Source organism: Callorhinus ursinus, unplaced genomic scaffold, assembly GCF_003265705.2.
Source record: "Callorhinus ursinus isolate GAN/ISIS: 27379988/994484 unplaced genomic scaffold, GSC_fseal_2.0 scaffold74, whole genome shotgun sequence".
NCBI classification, from domain to species: domain Eukaryota; kingdom Metazoa; phylum Chordata; class Mammalia; order Carnivora; family Otariidae; genus Callorhinus; species Callorhinus ursinus.
Window position 1 is genome coordinate 1976671 of NW_027397136.1, and position 15784 is coordinate 1992454.

General features: G+C 46.5%; 1 protein-coding gene across 1 annotated transcript in view; it reads left to right on the forward strand.

Moving 5' to 3' along the window:
* The window catches only part of CACNA2D4 (calcium voltage-gated channel auxiliary subunit alpha2delta 4), a 130819-nt gene that overhangs the window by 71053 nt on the left and 43982 nt on the right, over positions 1-15784 (forward strand). Inside the window, exons 24-26 of the mRNA XM_025851828.2 lie at positions 8007-8102; positions 10227-10354; positions 14203-14283. Coding sequence (XP_025707613.1) covers positions 8007-8102; positions 10227-10354; positions 14203-14283 — 305 coding nt within the window. The remainder of the gene's footprint in view (positions 1-8006; positions 8103-10226; positions 10355-14202; positions 14284-15784) is intronic.

Here is a 15784-nt window from a genome sequence, read left to right on the forward strand (position 1 = left end):
TCAATATTTCTTGGAGGGCTGGTTTCGTGTTTGCAAATTCCTTTAGTTTTTGTTTGTTCTGGAAGCTTTTTATCTCTCCTTCTATTTTCAATGACAGCCTAGCTGGATATAGTATTCTTGGCTGCATATTTTTCTTGTTTAGTGCTCTGAAGATATCATGCCAGTCCTTTCTGGCCTGCCAGGTCTCTGTGAATAGGTCTGTTGCCAATCTAATATTTTTACCATTGTAGGTTACATATCTCTTCTTCCGAGCTGCTTTCAGGATTTTCTCTTTGTCTCTGAGACTCGTAAGTTTTACTATTAGATGTCGGGGTGTTGACCTATTATTATTGATTTTGAGAGGGGTTCTCTGTGCCTCCTGGATTTTGATGCCTGTTTCCTTCCTCACATTAGGGAAGTTCTCTGCTATAATTTGCTCCAAGATACCTTCTGCCCCTCTCTCTCTTTCTTCTTCTTCTGGGATCCCAATTATTCTAATGTTGTTTCGTCTTATCGTATCACTTATCTCTTGAATTCTGCCCTCGTGATCCTGTAGTTGTTTCTCCCTCTTTTTCTCAGCCTCTTTATTTTCCATCATTTGGTCTTCTATATCACTGATTCTCTCTTCTGCCTCATTTATCCTAGCAGTTAGTGCCCCCATTTTTGATTGCACCTCATCAATAGCCTTTTTGATTTCGATTTGGTTAGATTTTAGTTCTTTTATTTCTCCAGAAAGGGTTTCTCTAATAACTTCCACGCTTTTTTCAAGCCCAGCTAGTATCTTTAAAGTCATGATTCTGAACTCTAGGTCCGACATCGTACTAATGTCCGTATTGAGTAGGTCCCTGGCTGACGGTACTACCTCTTGTTCTTTTTGCTGAGGTGATTTTTTTCGTCTTGTCATTTTGTCCAGAGGAGAATAGATGAATGAGAGAACAAAATGCTAACAGGTTTACAACGTCCCCAGCAAATATACTGTATACAAATCAGAAAAGACCTGAAACCAGGGGAAAAGAAAGGGAAAGAAAGAAAAAAGAAAGAAAAAAAAGAAAAAAAGATAAAAGAAAAAAAAGATAAAAACAAAAACAGAACAATACAAAAAAAGCAGAATGTGATCAAATATGATCAGGCTAGTGCATAGATCAGTGCCACACACTAGATTTAGGCGTATTTTGGTCTGTTAGAAAAAAGTGCCTCCTAAAATTTTAAAGGAAGAAAGACATATATGTACAAAATAAGGGTTGATACAATGAACGGATAGAAGATGACTGTAAAGATGAAAATTATAAAAGATTTTATAAAAGGACTTGATAAGAAGTTGTTTGAAAAAAGAAAGAAGATTTAAAAAAAAAAAGAAAAAAGGGAGAGAATGTGATCAGGCAGGAGACTAGAACAGAGCCATACACTAGTGATTTAGGGTGTATTTTGATCTGTTAGAAGAAACTGTATCTCAAAATTTTAAAGAGAGAACAACTTATATATATATGCCAAAAATAAGGGTAACTACTATGAAGGGATAAAATATGACTCTAAAAATGAAAAATAAAAAATGTTTGTTTTTTTTTTAAAAAGAGATTGATAAGATGTTGGTTGAAAAAGGGAAAAAGAAAAAAAAACGGTTAACAAAAATTAACTTTGATGAACTAATGAATCATGGTAAAAAAAAGCCATGAATTCTATGTGCAGTATTCCCCTAGCGCTGGAGTTCTCCCATTCTCCTTGATCGGTAAACTTGGTCTTGGCTTGCTGGCTGTTCGGGCTGATCTTCTGCGGGAGGGGCCTGTTGCTGTGGTTTCCAAATGTCTTTGCCGGAGGCTGAATTGCCCCGCCCTTGTCGGTCCGGGCTAAGCAAGCTGCTCGGGTTTGATCTCAGGAGCTTTTGTTCCCTGCAAGCTCTCCGTACAGCCTTGGAGGACCAGGGCAAAAATGGTGGCCTCCCAATCTCCGCCCGGAGGAGCTGAGAACTCGGGGCCCTCCTCCTCAGTGCGCCCCCAGAGAAAAGCAGTCACTCCCTTGTCCCCTGTCTCTGGCCGCTCTCCGTGCTCACCCGGCCTGTGACCGAGCGTTGCTATCTCTGGCACCCGACCCCGTGTGGAGTCTCCAAACCCAGCAGATCCCTGCGGTGCGTTCCCGCGCCGCTCCTCCCCGGGAAGGAAGGGGAGTCTCCCCGGATCTGCCGCTTGTTGGGTCCCTGCTGCAGGAGCAGTGGCCCGACTGGGCCGCGGATCACAGTTTATGGCCACCCCAAGCTGAGAGCCCGCGCCTCAGCTCCGTCTCTGCAGCCGGCTTCCCCGCTCCGATACCTGGGAGCTCTGCCGCACTCAGGCTCCCCCGGTCTTTCTGTGACCCCAAGGGTCCTGAGACCACACTGTCCCGGGAGGATTCCACCCCCTGCTTAGCCACTGTAGCGACGTCCCTCGGCGGAGCCGACTTCTAAAAGTTCTGATTTTGTGCTCCGCGGCTCTAGCACTTGCCAGAAGCGGCCGGCAGAGGCCCCTCCCCCGCTGTCTATCCTCCTGAATATCGCCTCGGATTCACTTCTCCCCACGTCCTACCTTCCAGTAACTGGTCGCTTCTCTGTTCAGAGAGTTGTTGCTACTCTCCTCTTTGATCTCCTGTTGAGTTCGTAGGTGTTCAGAATGGTTTGATCCCTATCCAGCTGAATTCCTGAGACCAGACGAAATCTAGGTCTCCTGCTCCTCCGCCATCTTGCTCCGCCCCCCCATATCCCTACTACTCTTAAACAAGGTTGGAAGGTGTCAATCAGTGCAGCCAAACAAGAGAATGCACCTAGAAGCAATGAGAAGCAGAAAGGGTGAAGCAAATTATCTCTGTTTAAGAAGGTGATAAGATTGTATATCTGGAAGCCCTGAAAGAATTTATAGGAAAACTACTATAAACAATAAGAGAATTTAGTGAAGTAGCAGGATATACTATGAATATTCAAAAATTAACATCCTTTATCTATGCAAACAAAAACTAGATTAAAAATATCATGTAAAAATATTCAAGAGGACAAAAAATAAAATGTAATGAAACACCTAGGTATAAGACAAGATATGTCCTAAAACTTAATTAAGAAGAATTATAAAATACTCTTGGAAGACACAAGAGTTGACTTGAACAAATGGGGAGATATTCAGTGTTTTGGGATAGGAAGAACCAACATCACAAAGACATTAATCCTCTCTAAGTTCATTTATAAGTTTAATGTAATCCCAATAAAAATATCATCAGTATTTCTCTGGATCCAGATAAATAGATTATAAAGTTTATTTGGAAGAATAGTCAAGAAATCCCTGAAAAAGAAAAGGAACAAAGGAAGTGTGGTCCTACCAACATATTAAAACATATGACAAAATCTCTATAATTTATAAAGTGTTGCATCGACACATGAATAGAAAGGCAGACCAAGCGGACAGAATAGAAAATCCAGAAATTCATCTAAATGCATGTGGAAAGACATCAAGTCAGACCAGGGGAAAATGGACTCTTTAATAACTGGTTTGAGAGCCATATGGAGAATGATAAAATTGTATTATTTCCTCACACCATACATCTGGATAAAGTCCAAATGACTCAGAGATTTAAATGTAGAAAAATAAAACCATATAAGTACTAAAAAAAAAACCCATGAGCCAATTGCTCTAAAATCTAGAAATTAGGAAACCTTTCCCAATGATGACTCAAAATTCAGAAGCAATAAGAGAATAACTGACAAATTTAACAGCATAAAAATGTTTATTTGGCAAAAATAAAAACATGAGGAAAGTGAAAAGAGAAATGACAAACCAGAAAAATGTTTGCAACTTATATAACAAATAAAAGCTTACTATTCCTACATTATATATCCATGATAAATGAAGAACTTCAAAAATAGAGAAGTAAAAACCCAACCACTTTATAGGAAGAAGGACCGAGAAATATGGGCAATTCAGAGAACACATACAACTAGTCCTTATGTATATGAAAAAATGATCAGTCTAGCTCATAATAAAAGGAATGCAAATTAAAACCCTACCAAGATTATATATGTCACTCATCAGATTGATAACCATCTAAGTTTATTGCCATGCATGGCTGGCAAGGCTGTGGGGAATCAGGCTTGTGTATATTAGTGGGTATACAAAATGTTTCAAAGGCTGTGGAGGAGAATTTGATAATATCTAACAAATTACATATGCATTTACCTCTGACTCAGCAATACCACTTCTAGGAATGTATCCCAGAGATATACCAGTAAAAATAAGAAAAGATACATACATGAGTTTTTTTGTTACAGCTCCATTTATAATAGTGAAAGACAGAAAATAACCTAAATCCATCAGTAGAAGCCTAGTTAAATAAACCATGGTAGATCCACAAAATGGAATACTATGTAACTACAAAAAATGAGAAATCTATATACTGCAAAGGAATGGTCTCACCAACGAAGAAAAGTGTATATAATACCCCACTATTTATTTAAAAAGAGGAGATGCAAATATATTTTCATAGGTACTTACACATATATAAACATAGATGCATGTATGTATATACATATGTGCACATATATTTTTTAATGGAACAATAAACAAGAAAACAAAAAAGATTACTTTAGGCAGAGTGAAAGAACAGGGATGGAAACAGACAGGCTTATGAATATGCTTTATTTTGCATATTTTACTTTGGAACCATGTAAATGCTTTATATCATTATGAAACGATTAGATTTTTAAAAATAAGCTCTAAAAATTTGAAAGCAAATGAAACAGGTAAACATAGTTGTGTATCAAGTTCATGACATAACAATGTAGGTGAATTCTTTCAAGGGACTTGAAAACACAGAACCATAAACAATAAAGAAATCAAAAAACTGTGTTCCATAACCACATTGCTAGAAACAATATTGGCACTGTTATTCTCAAACTATATAGATGGATAGAGCAAATAGTATTATGTTAATGTCATTAGGAACCAAGATTTTCAGCAAATGAGAAAAGAGATGCAAATTTTTCAAATCAAAGAAGATGTACTGCTGAATATGAATTGGAAATATCAATGAACTTGTGATGTGTTTTCTCTGAAAGAAACAAAAAAGATATCCTGGCCCTGTCCACGGAAATGACCAACCTCAATGAACACTCCAGAGCAGGATTGTGGACTTTCAGTGTGCATATTAAGACATCCTCATTAAAATGAACCAGCAACCCTTGGAGAAATGTCTGATTTCAGGACAGGGGCAGGAAGTGTACAAAATGAGCCAGGAGCATCTTGTCATAACAAGAAGGAAGAATTTACTAAAGACTATCATGACATTGTGCCAGGGGGACCCCAGAACCTACCTGAAGTGGTCTCACTGGTTAAAGGTGGGACAATTAGAGCAGCAAAAGTAATGACAACTACAATGGATTAAAATATAATGTGTTTAAATCTTGTGTTCGTAATGATACTGAGGAGGAAAAAAACCTTTTTAATCATCTTCTCTACTACTTTTGAATAAAGAACTGCATCAGAGGTGCCTGGGTGGTGCAGTTGGTTAAGTGTCCAACTTTTGGTTTCAGCTCAGGTCGTGATCTCAGTGTCGTGAGATTGAGCCCTGCGTCTGGCTCTGTGCTCAGTTCAGAGTTTGCTTAAGACTCTCCTGCTCATTCTCATTCTCTCTCTCTCTCAGATAAATAAGTAGATCTTTAAAAAATTGCATCAGGAAGCTTTTTAGAGAAACAGTCACTTAGGCCCCAAACCCAGAAATTCTTGTTTCTACAACATCAGAGGGGGCAGGCAGACCCTGTCCACATTTCCAGACCCTTTCCTCAGTAGTTTTCCAGATTGTAGATCAAGTGCTATAATCCAGCTCCAGGTGCTATCAGTTGAATGTCGCATAGTACAGCCTTCTTCACGGAATCCCATTGGAGAAACCCCAATACCCACACAGCTGAGCCTTGATTTAAAAAAAAAAAAAAATACTTCCCCTTGGCAATGCTTTGGGTCTTCCCTACCTTATACACTCACTAAAACCACTGATCTAGGTACTGAGAGAAATTGGGTAATAACCTGTAGCAAATTGGGCTAGGGGCATGAATATTAATAAAGTTAGAAGTAATTAAATAAAAGCCATATGTAACAAACCCACACCTGATGTCATATTCAATGGTGAAAACAATGAAAAGCTGAAAGCTTTTCCTCTAAGATCAGGAACAAAGTAAGGATGTCCGCTCTCACCACTGTTATTCCACATAGTAGTGGAAGTCCAAGCCATAGCAATTAAGCAAGAAAAAGAACAAAATGGAAAGGTGACCTACAAAATGGAAGAAAATATTTGCAAATCATATCTGATAAGGAGCTAATGTCCAAAATATGTAAAAAAGCAAACAAACTCACAACTCAATAGGAACAAAATAATCTGATTTTTTTAAAAGGGCGGAGGAACTGAATAGACATTTTTCCAGAGGAAACCTACAAATGGCCAACAGATGCATGAAAAAGTTCTCAACATCAGTAATCATCAGAGAAACACAGATCAAAAACACAGTGAGGCATCGCCTCACATGTTAGAATGTTACCCAAAAGACAAGAGACAAAAGTGTTGGTGAGGATGTGGAGAAAAGGGAAGCCTGTGCACTGTGGGTGGGAATGTGAATTAGTGCAGCCACTATGAACAACAGTTTTGAGTTCCCCAAAAAGTTCAAAATAGAATTTTCATATGGTCCAATGACCTCACTTCTGACTATTTATCCAAAGGAAATGAAACTATTATCTTCAAGAGATAGCTACACCCCCATGTTCATTGCAGCATGATTTATAATAGCCAAGATATGGAAACAACATGTTGTCGATGCATGAATGGACAAAGACGTTGTGGGGGTGTGTGTGTGTGTGTGTGTGTGTGTGTGTGTGCGTGCGCGCAATGAAATATTATTCAGCTATGAGAAAGGAAATCCTGCCATTTGTGACCACCTAGATGAACCTGGAGGGCATTATGCTAAGAGAGACAAGTTGGACAGACAAAGACAAATACTACATGGCATCACTTATATGTAGAATCTATAAAAGAATAAAATAAAATTAAGTCAAATTCATGGAAACAGAGAAGGAAAGTGATTGTTGTGGGCTGCTGGGGGAAGAGAGGTCAGCACATTCTTCCAGCCACAAGAGGAAGAAGGCCTGAGGGTCTAATAAAACATGGGGACTGTAATTGATAACACTGTATTGTATAATCAAAATTAGCTGAGAGTAGAACTTAAATATTCTCACCGCCCCCCGCAAAAAAAAGATAAATACCTGGTATGATGGATGCGCTATTTAACTAGATGGGAGGAACCCTTTCACAATGTATACATATATCAAATAACCATGATGAACACTTAAAAATCTTACATTTTTATCTCAAAAAAGCTGAAATGTTAAAAAAAGAAGCAATGACTCCCACGCTGGTGCCATCATCGTGGAATATGGCTTTGAGACCAGGAGTAATATCAGTTACACTCCACCTAGCTAATGGATTTTCTTTCTCCAATCTTGTTGGCAAGGTCCACTGGGTTCACATAGGTGTATGCAGACTGTGTCTGCTTCTCCTCCTTTCCCATTTCAATAATAAGGTAAACATGTGAAAAGGGTTTTAAAACTGCGAAGTGTCCTGTAAGTGTCAGTCATAAGAAGTTCCTGTTCCTGAGGTCCCAAAACAACATCTCTTTTCCCGAATTCCTGTGTCTTCCAAAGCCAATTCCCCCAAAACCTGCATGGACAAATTAGAAGCCAAAAAAAAAGGCAGAAAGGCAGAGGCCCAGGGGACCCCATTAACAAGAGAAGGTGCTGCCCAGGGGAGCCGGGTCTACCAGATGTAACAAACATGATGTTCACAGTGGATGGCCAGTGCGTGTGTGTGCAACCCCCTGAGCAACCAGTCTGCCTTTTCCCCGACCCCCACCCCAGGAAGATCAGGCCAGGCACTAGGAGAGGCCTGCAGGTCTTCCCCGGGCTCCCAGTGCCCCCTTCCTAGACCTATCGCTGCAGTGCCTGGTAATGACACCTGCTCTGTCTGCCTCACAGTGAGTCCGAGCAAGTGGTGGATATGGCCTTCCTGGGCACCCGGGCCGGCCTCCTTAGAAGCACCTTGTTTGTGGGCTCCGAGAAGGTCTCAGACAAGTGAGTCATGTTGGGCCCCCTGGGAGAGGGCTCCCTGCATGGCATTCCCGTGGCATGTGGATGGGCAGAATCTCAGAGGCCAGGAGTGCACGGAGGGTGGAAGGGTTGTGGTTTACAGACTGGGAGAGTCAGAAAAGTAACCCTTCCACCAGGTTTAGATGCATCCTGGAGGTGTCCCCGGGAGAGGAGGGACAATGGCCCAGTCAGGCAAGAGAGTGGCTGGGACACTAACGTTGGAAGGGTTAATCACTTCCACAAAAGGAAACCCAGAAGTTGTTTTCCCCCTTGGGACCAGTCTGTATGTGACAAACTAAATCATTTGACTGTGTCCCCTCCTTTGTTGACAACTTACACATCCCCTAAGCCAGCAATTCTCAACTGGGGTTGTCCCCACCCCAGGGACATTTGTCAATATGTGCAGACATTTTTAGTTGTCACCGCTAGGGGATGGGGGCTTGCTACTGGCATCTAGTGAGCAGAGGCCAGGGATGGTATTAAACACCCTCACAAACATTGCCTGGCCCAAAATGTCAATAGTGCTGAAGCTGAGGGACCCTGCTCCCAGCAAAGCCTAGATTCTGGCTAGCCAGGGTATCCTCCCCACTGAGTACTGCAGCAAAAGAAGGATGGGAGCCAGAGAAGGGGGCTGCGTGGGGTTGGTAGAGCAGAGCCTCCTGCAGCTCACAAATCAGGAGACCCAAATAGGCAGAGGCCAGCAGACACTTGGAGGAGAATGGCCAAGGGGGCACCCCACAGTCCTTGCCTCCCACCTGCTCACTGCTTCTCTCACTGAATCCAAGCACACTCAGCCATCTATGAGCTTCTTCCAGGACTATGACAGATCCACACTTGCTGGAAAGCTGAGGCTTTCTAGGAGAACAAATCAAGTTGCTTTTCTCTCTCCCCACCTCCCCTCACTCCCAGAAAGGTGAACAGAGAGCCCTCCACCTCGCTAACCCTTTCCATGGTCCAATTAGAGACATAGCAAATGACTCAATGGACCAAATCTGGTGGGTAAACTGTAGATTCACCTAAAGGCCTTGAACAGTGTTGGGAACTGATCTCCCCACACTCATAACCCCTCCGGCTGACGCCCCGCTCATACCTCCTCATCCCCTTAAACTTCCACCCACACTCAGAAAATCGCATACCCATGTCATTGTCTGGCCAAAGTTGGACAGGGTGAACCACACCTGGCAGTATGAACGGGATAAATCATCCTCGGCAGTCCCCTGCATCCTCTCTGAAAGGCTTCTAAGAATGGAAGAGGGAAATCTCAATACAGAGAGACCCTGGGTTACGAAGGCAGCCACCATGAACGGCTGCACAGGCGCCGCACAACTCCAGAGGGCTCCCTTCACCTAGACCATGACATGACTGGAGAGCTCAGGAACTGTGCAACAAGGCAGGTAGCTTTTGGGTATATAAGCCAACCAACCACTCTTAAAATCAAACTTCAATTATCCACCTTGTGGGTTATCCACAGTGTCTTTTTTTAATCCACAAACCAGATTCTCCCTGCCTCCCACTCTGCTTCTGGACCAACACTCCCTTCTGCTGGCTGCTGTGTGTTCAGGGAATGCAAAACCATAATTAGCAAGGTAAAGCTGCTCAAGAAAAAGATAACTCATAATGCATTTTAAACCCTAGAGGCAATGACTTTTGAAGTAACCATTTTGAGGGAATTTATGCCCTTCTATTAGTGCAGTGATAGAATTCACTATGAAATTTCCCCATCCAGACATGCCAATTAGCCAGACAAAAAGAAATTAAGGTATATCCAAAAGAAATAAACCCTGCAGGCAAAGGAGTTTTCATTTAACAACAACAACAACAACAACAACAACAAAAGTCTCCTTTCACAATACAGGCTCTCTACCTCTTCTAGCTCGTAATGTGTCATCAGATGCAACAGCATTTGATTCTGGAAAAGGCAGGAATTTCTGGGGAACATTGTCTGAGGTAAAATCAGTCTAGGGGTTAATATTTTCTACCTGCAACCCTACCAAAGCAGAGATGAATCTCTCTTCTTGGTCCAGCCAAGATGACCTTGTGTGAAAAAAAGAGAAAGGGATAAACATGTTCCCAGATCTGGGGGGAGGTACCAAATCTTTCTCTTTGCAGAAAGTTCCTGACTCCTGAGGATGAGGCCAGTGTGTTCACCATGGACCACTTCCCTCTGTGGTACCGCCAGGCCGCCGAGCAGCCTGCTGGCAGCTTTGTCTTCAATCTCCGATCAGCAGAGGGACCAGGTAATCCATACCCCTGTGCTCCTCGGGCCGAGCTGGGGCCAGGGCTGCCTCCTCCTGCAGCTCTTGGTGGAAAACAGGAGCAGGTACGGAACAGAATGTCCACGCTTCTGGGTTCCCTTCCAACCTTCCCTCCTGACACACATTAGCACCTTGAGAAAGCTCCCTCATGCCTTTCCACGCTAGTGTTCTCTACCCTGAATATAGGACAGATCATTTTATCCCCTAGCCAGCAGCCAAAGTTAAAAATCCAGCATGGCACAAAGGAAAGAGATTTGACCCAGAAGTCAAGAAGAGCTGGATTCTAGCCTAAATTCCAAATAGGAGCATATTGGAAGAGTTGATCTTTAAGATTCTTCTGTTTCTAAACATCTGAGTGTCTTTGAAAATTTCTTAAACTCCCCCAGATGAAAGTAACAGACTTTATTCCATCGGGGGACTACTGTACTTACCAGGTTCACTGCCCCACCGCACTTCTTCCCAAAGAAAGCGGCTTGGTCTCCACTCCCTTAGGGTCTCCCAGGAACTGCAACATTGAGCTCCCCATATGCTCCTCAGGAACTCCCAGTAATAACGGGGCACCTCCTGGCTGTCAGGCCACGGGGAGGGGGCGGCGGGGGCTCGAGGAGTAAGGAAGCAGGGCAGCCAAGATTTGGCCCTATGGGGGACCAAGCCACCAAATCCCTACTAGTCCAAGGCGCAGGAAGGGTTTCAGAGCTGCCGGCACCCAACTCCCAACCCCCAGCCCCCACTCTGAAAAATAGCCCCCAAAAAGAAAAATTTGGTGACTTTTAACAGAGCACCAGGAAAATTGTAAAATGTTTAGAACAGAAAGGGACTTTGGAGGTTGCATAGCTTCACCCTCTTAATTTACACGTGAAGAGACTACGACCCAGAGAGGTTGAGGGACACATCCAGGGCCCCAAGAGTTTGCAGCAGAGCAGGCCCTCCACAAGGTCACCACTGGGGGAAACTGACCCCAGCACAGTGGAGCAAGAGGGCCTAGGAATATTTGTGTCCAGGTCAGAGTGAGCAGAGATGGGGGAGGAAGGAGAGGAGGAGAAGGAAGTCGGGGGAAGAGAGAAGGAGGAGACGGAGGGGAGTGGGGCAAATGGAGAACCCCAGCTGGGAGTCTACCTGGAATGGAGAGTTCTATTTTCCCTTCGAGATGCCCTGCCACCAAAACCCTCCAGCCTCCACTCCCACCAAAACCCTCCTCCAGCTTCCTGATGGGGAAGGGGCCCTGAGCTGACAGCTGGGGAGATCCAGGCTCCCAGGGGCTTCTCCTGGGGCTGCAGGCAGCAAGGAGGAGGTCCCCTCTGTGCCCTCTTGACACCTTCCTCACCCTGTGCCTAAGCCCACCTCTCCATCCTATGCCTGTTCCCCCCCTCCACTGAATGCATGGCTGATATGCTTTACAAAACATTCCAGAGCCTATAACTCATTTAATTTGCACAGCCCTGTACGTGTTGTTATTACTTCTCTTCTTACCCAGGAAAAATCTGAGGCTCTGAGAGGTTCTGTGACTTGCCCAGGATCACTAGGGATCTGCTAGGGAGCCACAGAGCCAGGCCAAACCCAAGTTCTGCCCACAGAAGCCTTACACCTTAAGTGCAGGGCAGGAAGGGGAAGAGGAAGTGAGTGCTGTTATTCCCAGTGAAAGCCCACCAGGGAGGCTCACAAAGCCAAGGTGATGGTCTCCTCCCCACATTGCCCCCCAGAGCCAGAAAGAGGCAGCTCTTTCTTCGTGTCACCTTCTAGAGCAGCAGCAAGGGCTCCCCCAGGAGGGGGTCCCACCCACAGGGTCCTGGGGAGGTTCTCTGGGGTGAAGCCCTGGCCCCTGCCCCCAGCCCAGGAGGAGGGCTCCCTCCTACCCGCGTTGTCACTGGGCCCCTGCCTGAAGGCTGCCGGGGTTGCTTTTTGTGGCGGTGAGGTAGGAGGGTGGTGGGTGGGGAACTAAGCCTCAAGGAGAAGAGAGGGAAGCTGGCAACCCAAAAGGGGGGACGGTTGAGTGGGGAGGCAGGAGCTTGCGCTCTTTTCACACCCTCGCCTGCTGCTTTAGCTCCTGCCTGTGCCTGGAGACACGTGGGCACCTCTGCACACTCTTATTCTCTCCCAAGGAAGAAAACAACAACAGCTTCGTTTTCATGGGGGACGGGTACCCCGAAGAGGCCGAGGAGCTGCCTCCAGGGTGAATGGAGGTTTCCCTCTGCCCCTCTGGGCTGACTCTGTTGCCCTTTGCCTGGGGCCTGGCGGGCTGAGTTCTGCCCACGCGGAACTGTCTTTTGCATTCAGTGCCTGAGAAATCCGCCAGCACAGAGCAGAGTCTCACCAATGCCCAGGTGCCTCAGGCCTGTTCCTCCTGCTTCCAGACGTTTCTAGAAGCGGGGGGAGGAAGCTGACTTCTGTGTTTATTGTGGTTTTATCATGGCAAATTCCTAGAAGCAAGGACAATGCTATATATTTTAAGTTTCTAGAATCGGAGTAATTTTGGATTTCTGTGAGATATTGGATTATAGCAAGGTGTGATGGATGATCTTTGCAAAATAGATACGAGAAAGCATAATTTAAGTTCCATGACAACAGATGATCTCCACCTAAGCTTCTCATGACCTATTTGTTTCAAGCGACATTTGATATAAAGACCTTCTCACAAGACAGCACCTGATAAAAATTTTGCCCCTTTCTTGGGAATTTTAATGATGGAACTTGGCCTGTAGACAAGAATGCTTTGAAAAGGAGCACCCGGGTGGCTCAGTTGGTTGAGTGTCTGCCTTCGGCTCAGGTCATGATCCCAGGATCCTGGGATCTAGCCCCATGTCAGGCTCCCTGCTCCGCGGGGAGCCTGCTTCTCCCTCTCCCTCCCTTACTCCCCCACTTGCGCCCCCCTTGCTCTCTCGAATAAATAAGTAAAGATAAAATCTTTAAAAAAAGAATGCTTCAAAAAGCTAAGCCATGTCCCTGGACTGACGAAGATTAAAAAGCCCAGGGTCAGGCACGAGCCAATACCACCACCAAGCCAGAAAGCTCTGTTTTCATGTCGAGCCGCCATGGCCACCTAAGTTCTGCACCCATGGTGACCTGATTATCCTAAAAGAGGGAGGCAGAGCAGCTCAAAGCAAGCCCCTTGCCCTTCAAGAGCCTGGCAGAATGTCCCAGAAGTGCAGTCACTGTCTGTAAACCAGTGAAAGGGTGGCTTGATAACGGGGTGGTGGCGGCAGGCTGGCCACCAATGGCCAGGATTTATGGGGTGCCTTGGATGTTCCAGGCACCCGCCAGCCTTCTGTGCCTGGCGCAGCCCTCACCGGCCTCCAGAGGGGCTGTCTGTGTCACCCTGACTCATGTGACTGATGAAGGACAGCCCAGGATCAGCCACCACGAGTCCTGGAATGCAGCCTGTCCTTCTGCTAAAAAGAATCATTTGACACAACTCAAGTCTTCTGGGTGGAACCCGCGCTGAGAGGACAGGTCATAGCAGGGTCCCTGAGCTCGAGGGAGGCAACAGCCAGCAGACAGTTGCTGCCCTGAGAAAGCGCAAACTCGCAGTGTCCTAGTGACGTAGACAACACTGCATTGTCCAGGCCACCGGGGGCCCTGGTGTATTTATCTGGCAGGGTCAGATCTGCGTGGGGAGGCGGCAGTCCCCGACATGGGGGAGGCGCTCTGCAAAAACCAGTTAGTGAAAGTGACAGAGCCACCACGGCTTTCCCCAACACCCCCCCCACCTCACTTATTCAAGGATTGCCCTCTCCTGGGATTCATAGTGCACTCTTAGCCTCCCCAGCCACCACCCAACCACTGGCTCTTCCCCGGGTGCTGAGAAAGTGACTTGGCAATTTTTGTTTCCCCAGAAAGTCCAGGCCAGCCCATGGTAGTGACAGCCAGCACAGCTGTGGCCGTGACCGTGGACAAGAAGACAGCCATTGCTGCAGGTAGGAGCTGCCCTCTGCACCATGGCGGTCGGGGCGTTGTGAGTCGAGGTCAGGGACAAGGCACACGGTAATAGCAGGAGGACCCTGCCTGTGGTCCTCGAGGGCCGCAGTCCTCTGGCCAGAGGTTTTCCCAGCTGAACAGAGGGACTGAGGGAAAAAGGAGTCTTCCCAAGCCATTTTATTTATGAAACCTGAGATCCAAAAGAATTTATGAAGTCAAATGAAGCTCAGACAAGTTAAGACCCAGCTTCCTACCCTGTGTTGCCATTGACCTCAAAGGTGATGAGAGCACCCAGTGACCCTCCCCAGCTGCCCAGACATGGTGGTTTCTCGGTACCTAAAAGAGTCCTTTGCACCTGGGCCTCCTTACCTGAGTGTGGTCAGGCCTGTGTGGTGAAGCCCTCCTTATCCTGCCTTCAGTTCCCGTGTCTCAGCCCCAGCTGGGTTCTGCACAGCTTTGCAGTCCAGTGGGTGCTCAAGCATCAGCCCTCACGGGTCCCGTCCTGCTTCCCCAGGGTCCCCAGAGAAAGGACTCCGCAGCCAGAGGGGCGGGGCGGGGTGCAGGCAGGGGTGGGTGAGCTTTGTCCCCCGAGGCTGGGTTCAGGGCAAAGGAGGCGGGAGGAGCAGGCTGGGGTCTGGCTGAGATCGTCCGACCCTGACTTCCCACCAAAGGAAACACGCGCCCCACCAGTGGCCCTCAGGATGCACCGCTCTAGCATTTGGAAGGGACTCGCGCCATCTCAGCAGCGTTTTTAAACTTGGGCCGCAGTGTGCTAACCCCAGACCCGTTGCTAGGCCACAGCTGGACCCAAACTTGTTTCCCTCGGGCCTGTTCGGCGGTCCCAGCTGTGTGTGTTCCTGTCCGGCTCCCTCCGCGGTGTGGACCCTCTCAGCCCCTGCATAGCCGAGAGTCTAGGAACAAAGGAGACACCGGGTCAGGCTGCTGGATGCGCTCTCCTGCACTCTCCAATTATTTGATATCATTTTTAACTCAGAGCTGAATTAGAGCCTCCAGGCGTTGCCATAGAAACCGTGTCCTGGTGCCTCTGGTTAACTCACTGCAGACAATGGCTCTGAGGCTCCGAGGTGTGTGGATATGATAGGAAAAGAGTGAGGCCCTAGAGACCTTATGCTTCAAGTTCTTTGGGGGGGGGGTGTCTCCTTTTGTAATTTCCCCTCCCTGGACTATGGCTCAGCCTCCTTGACCCTGGGCCAGAGGGGCTCAAAGCAGGGGAGGCGACTGGTGTGCTGTCCCGACAGTTTCATCCCTTGGAAACCGGTGGCACTGTATGCACAGGGGCTCCCGAACTGGGCGAGCATTGGTGGCTGACGGGTGAGCTGCATGGGTGATGTTGTGCCCTGAGCAAGGAGGGAAGGTAGAAGAAGGGCACTAAGCCCAGCTACTGGGGCCAGCTACGTGCCAGACGTGTGTATCGTGCCACGGGTTCCTACGGAAGGGCAGCTGAATGGGAGGGATCATTTTAATCTCTAAGCAGGTGAT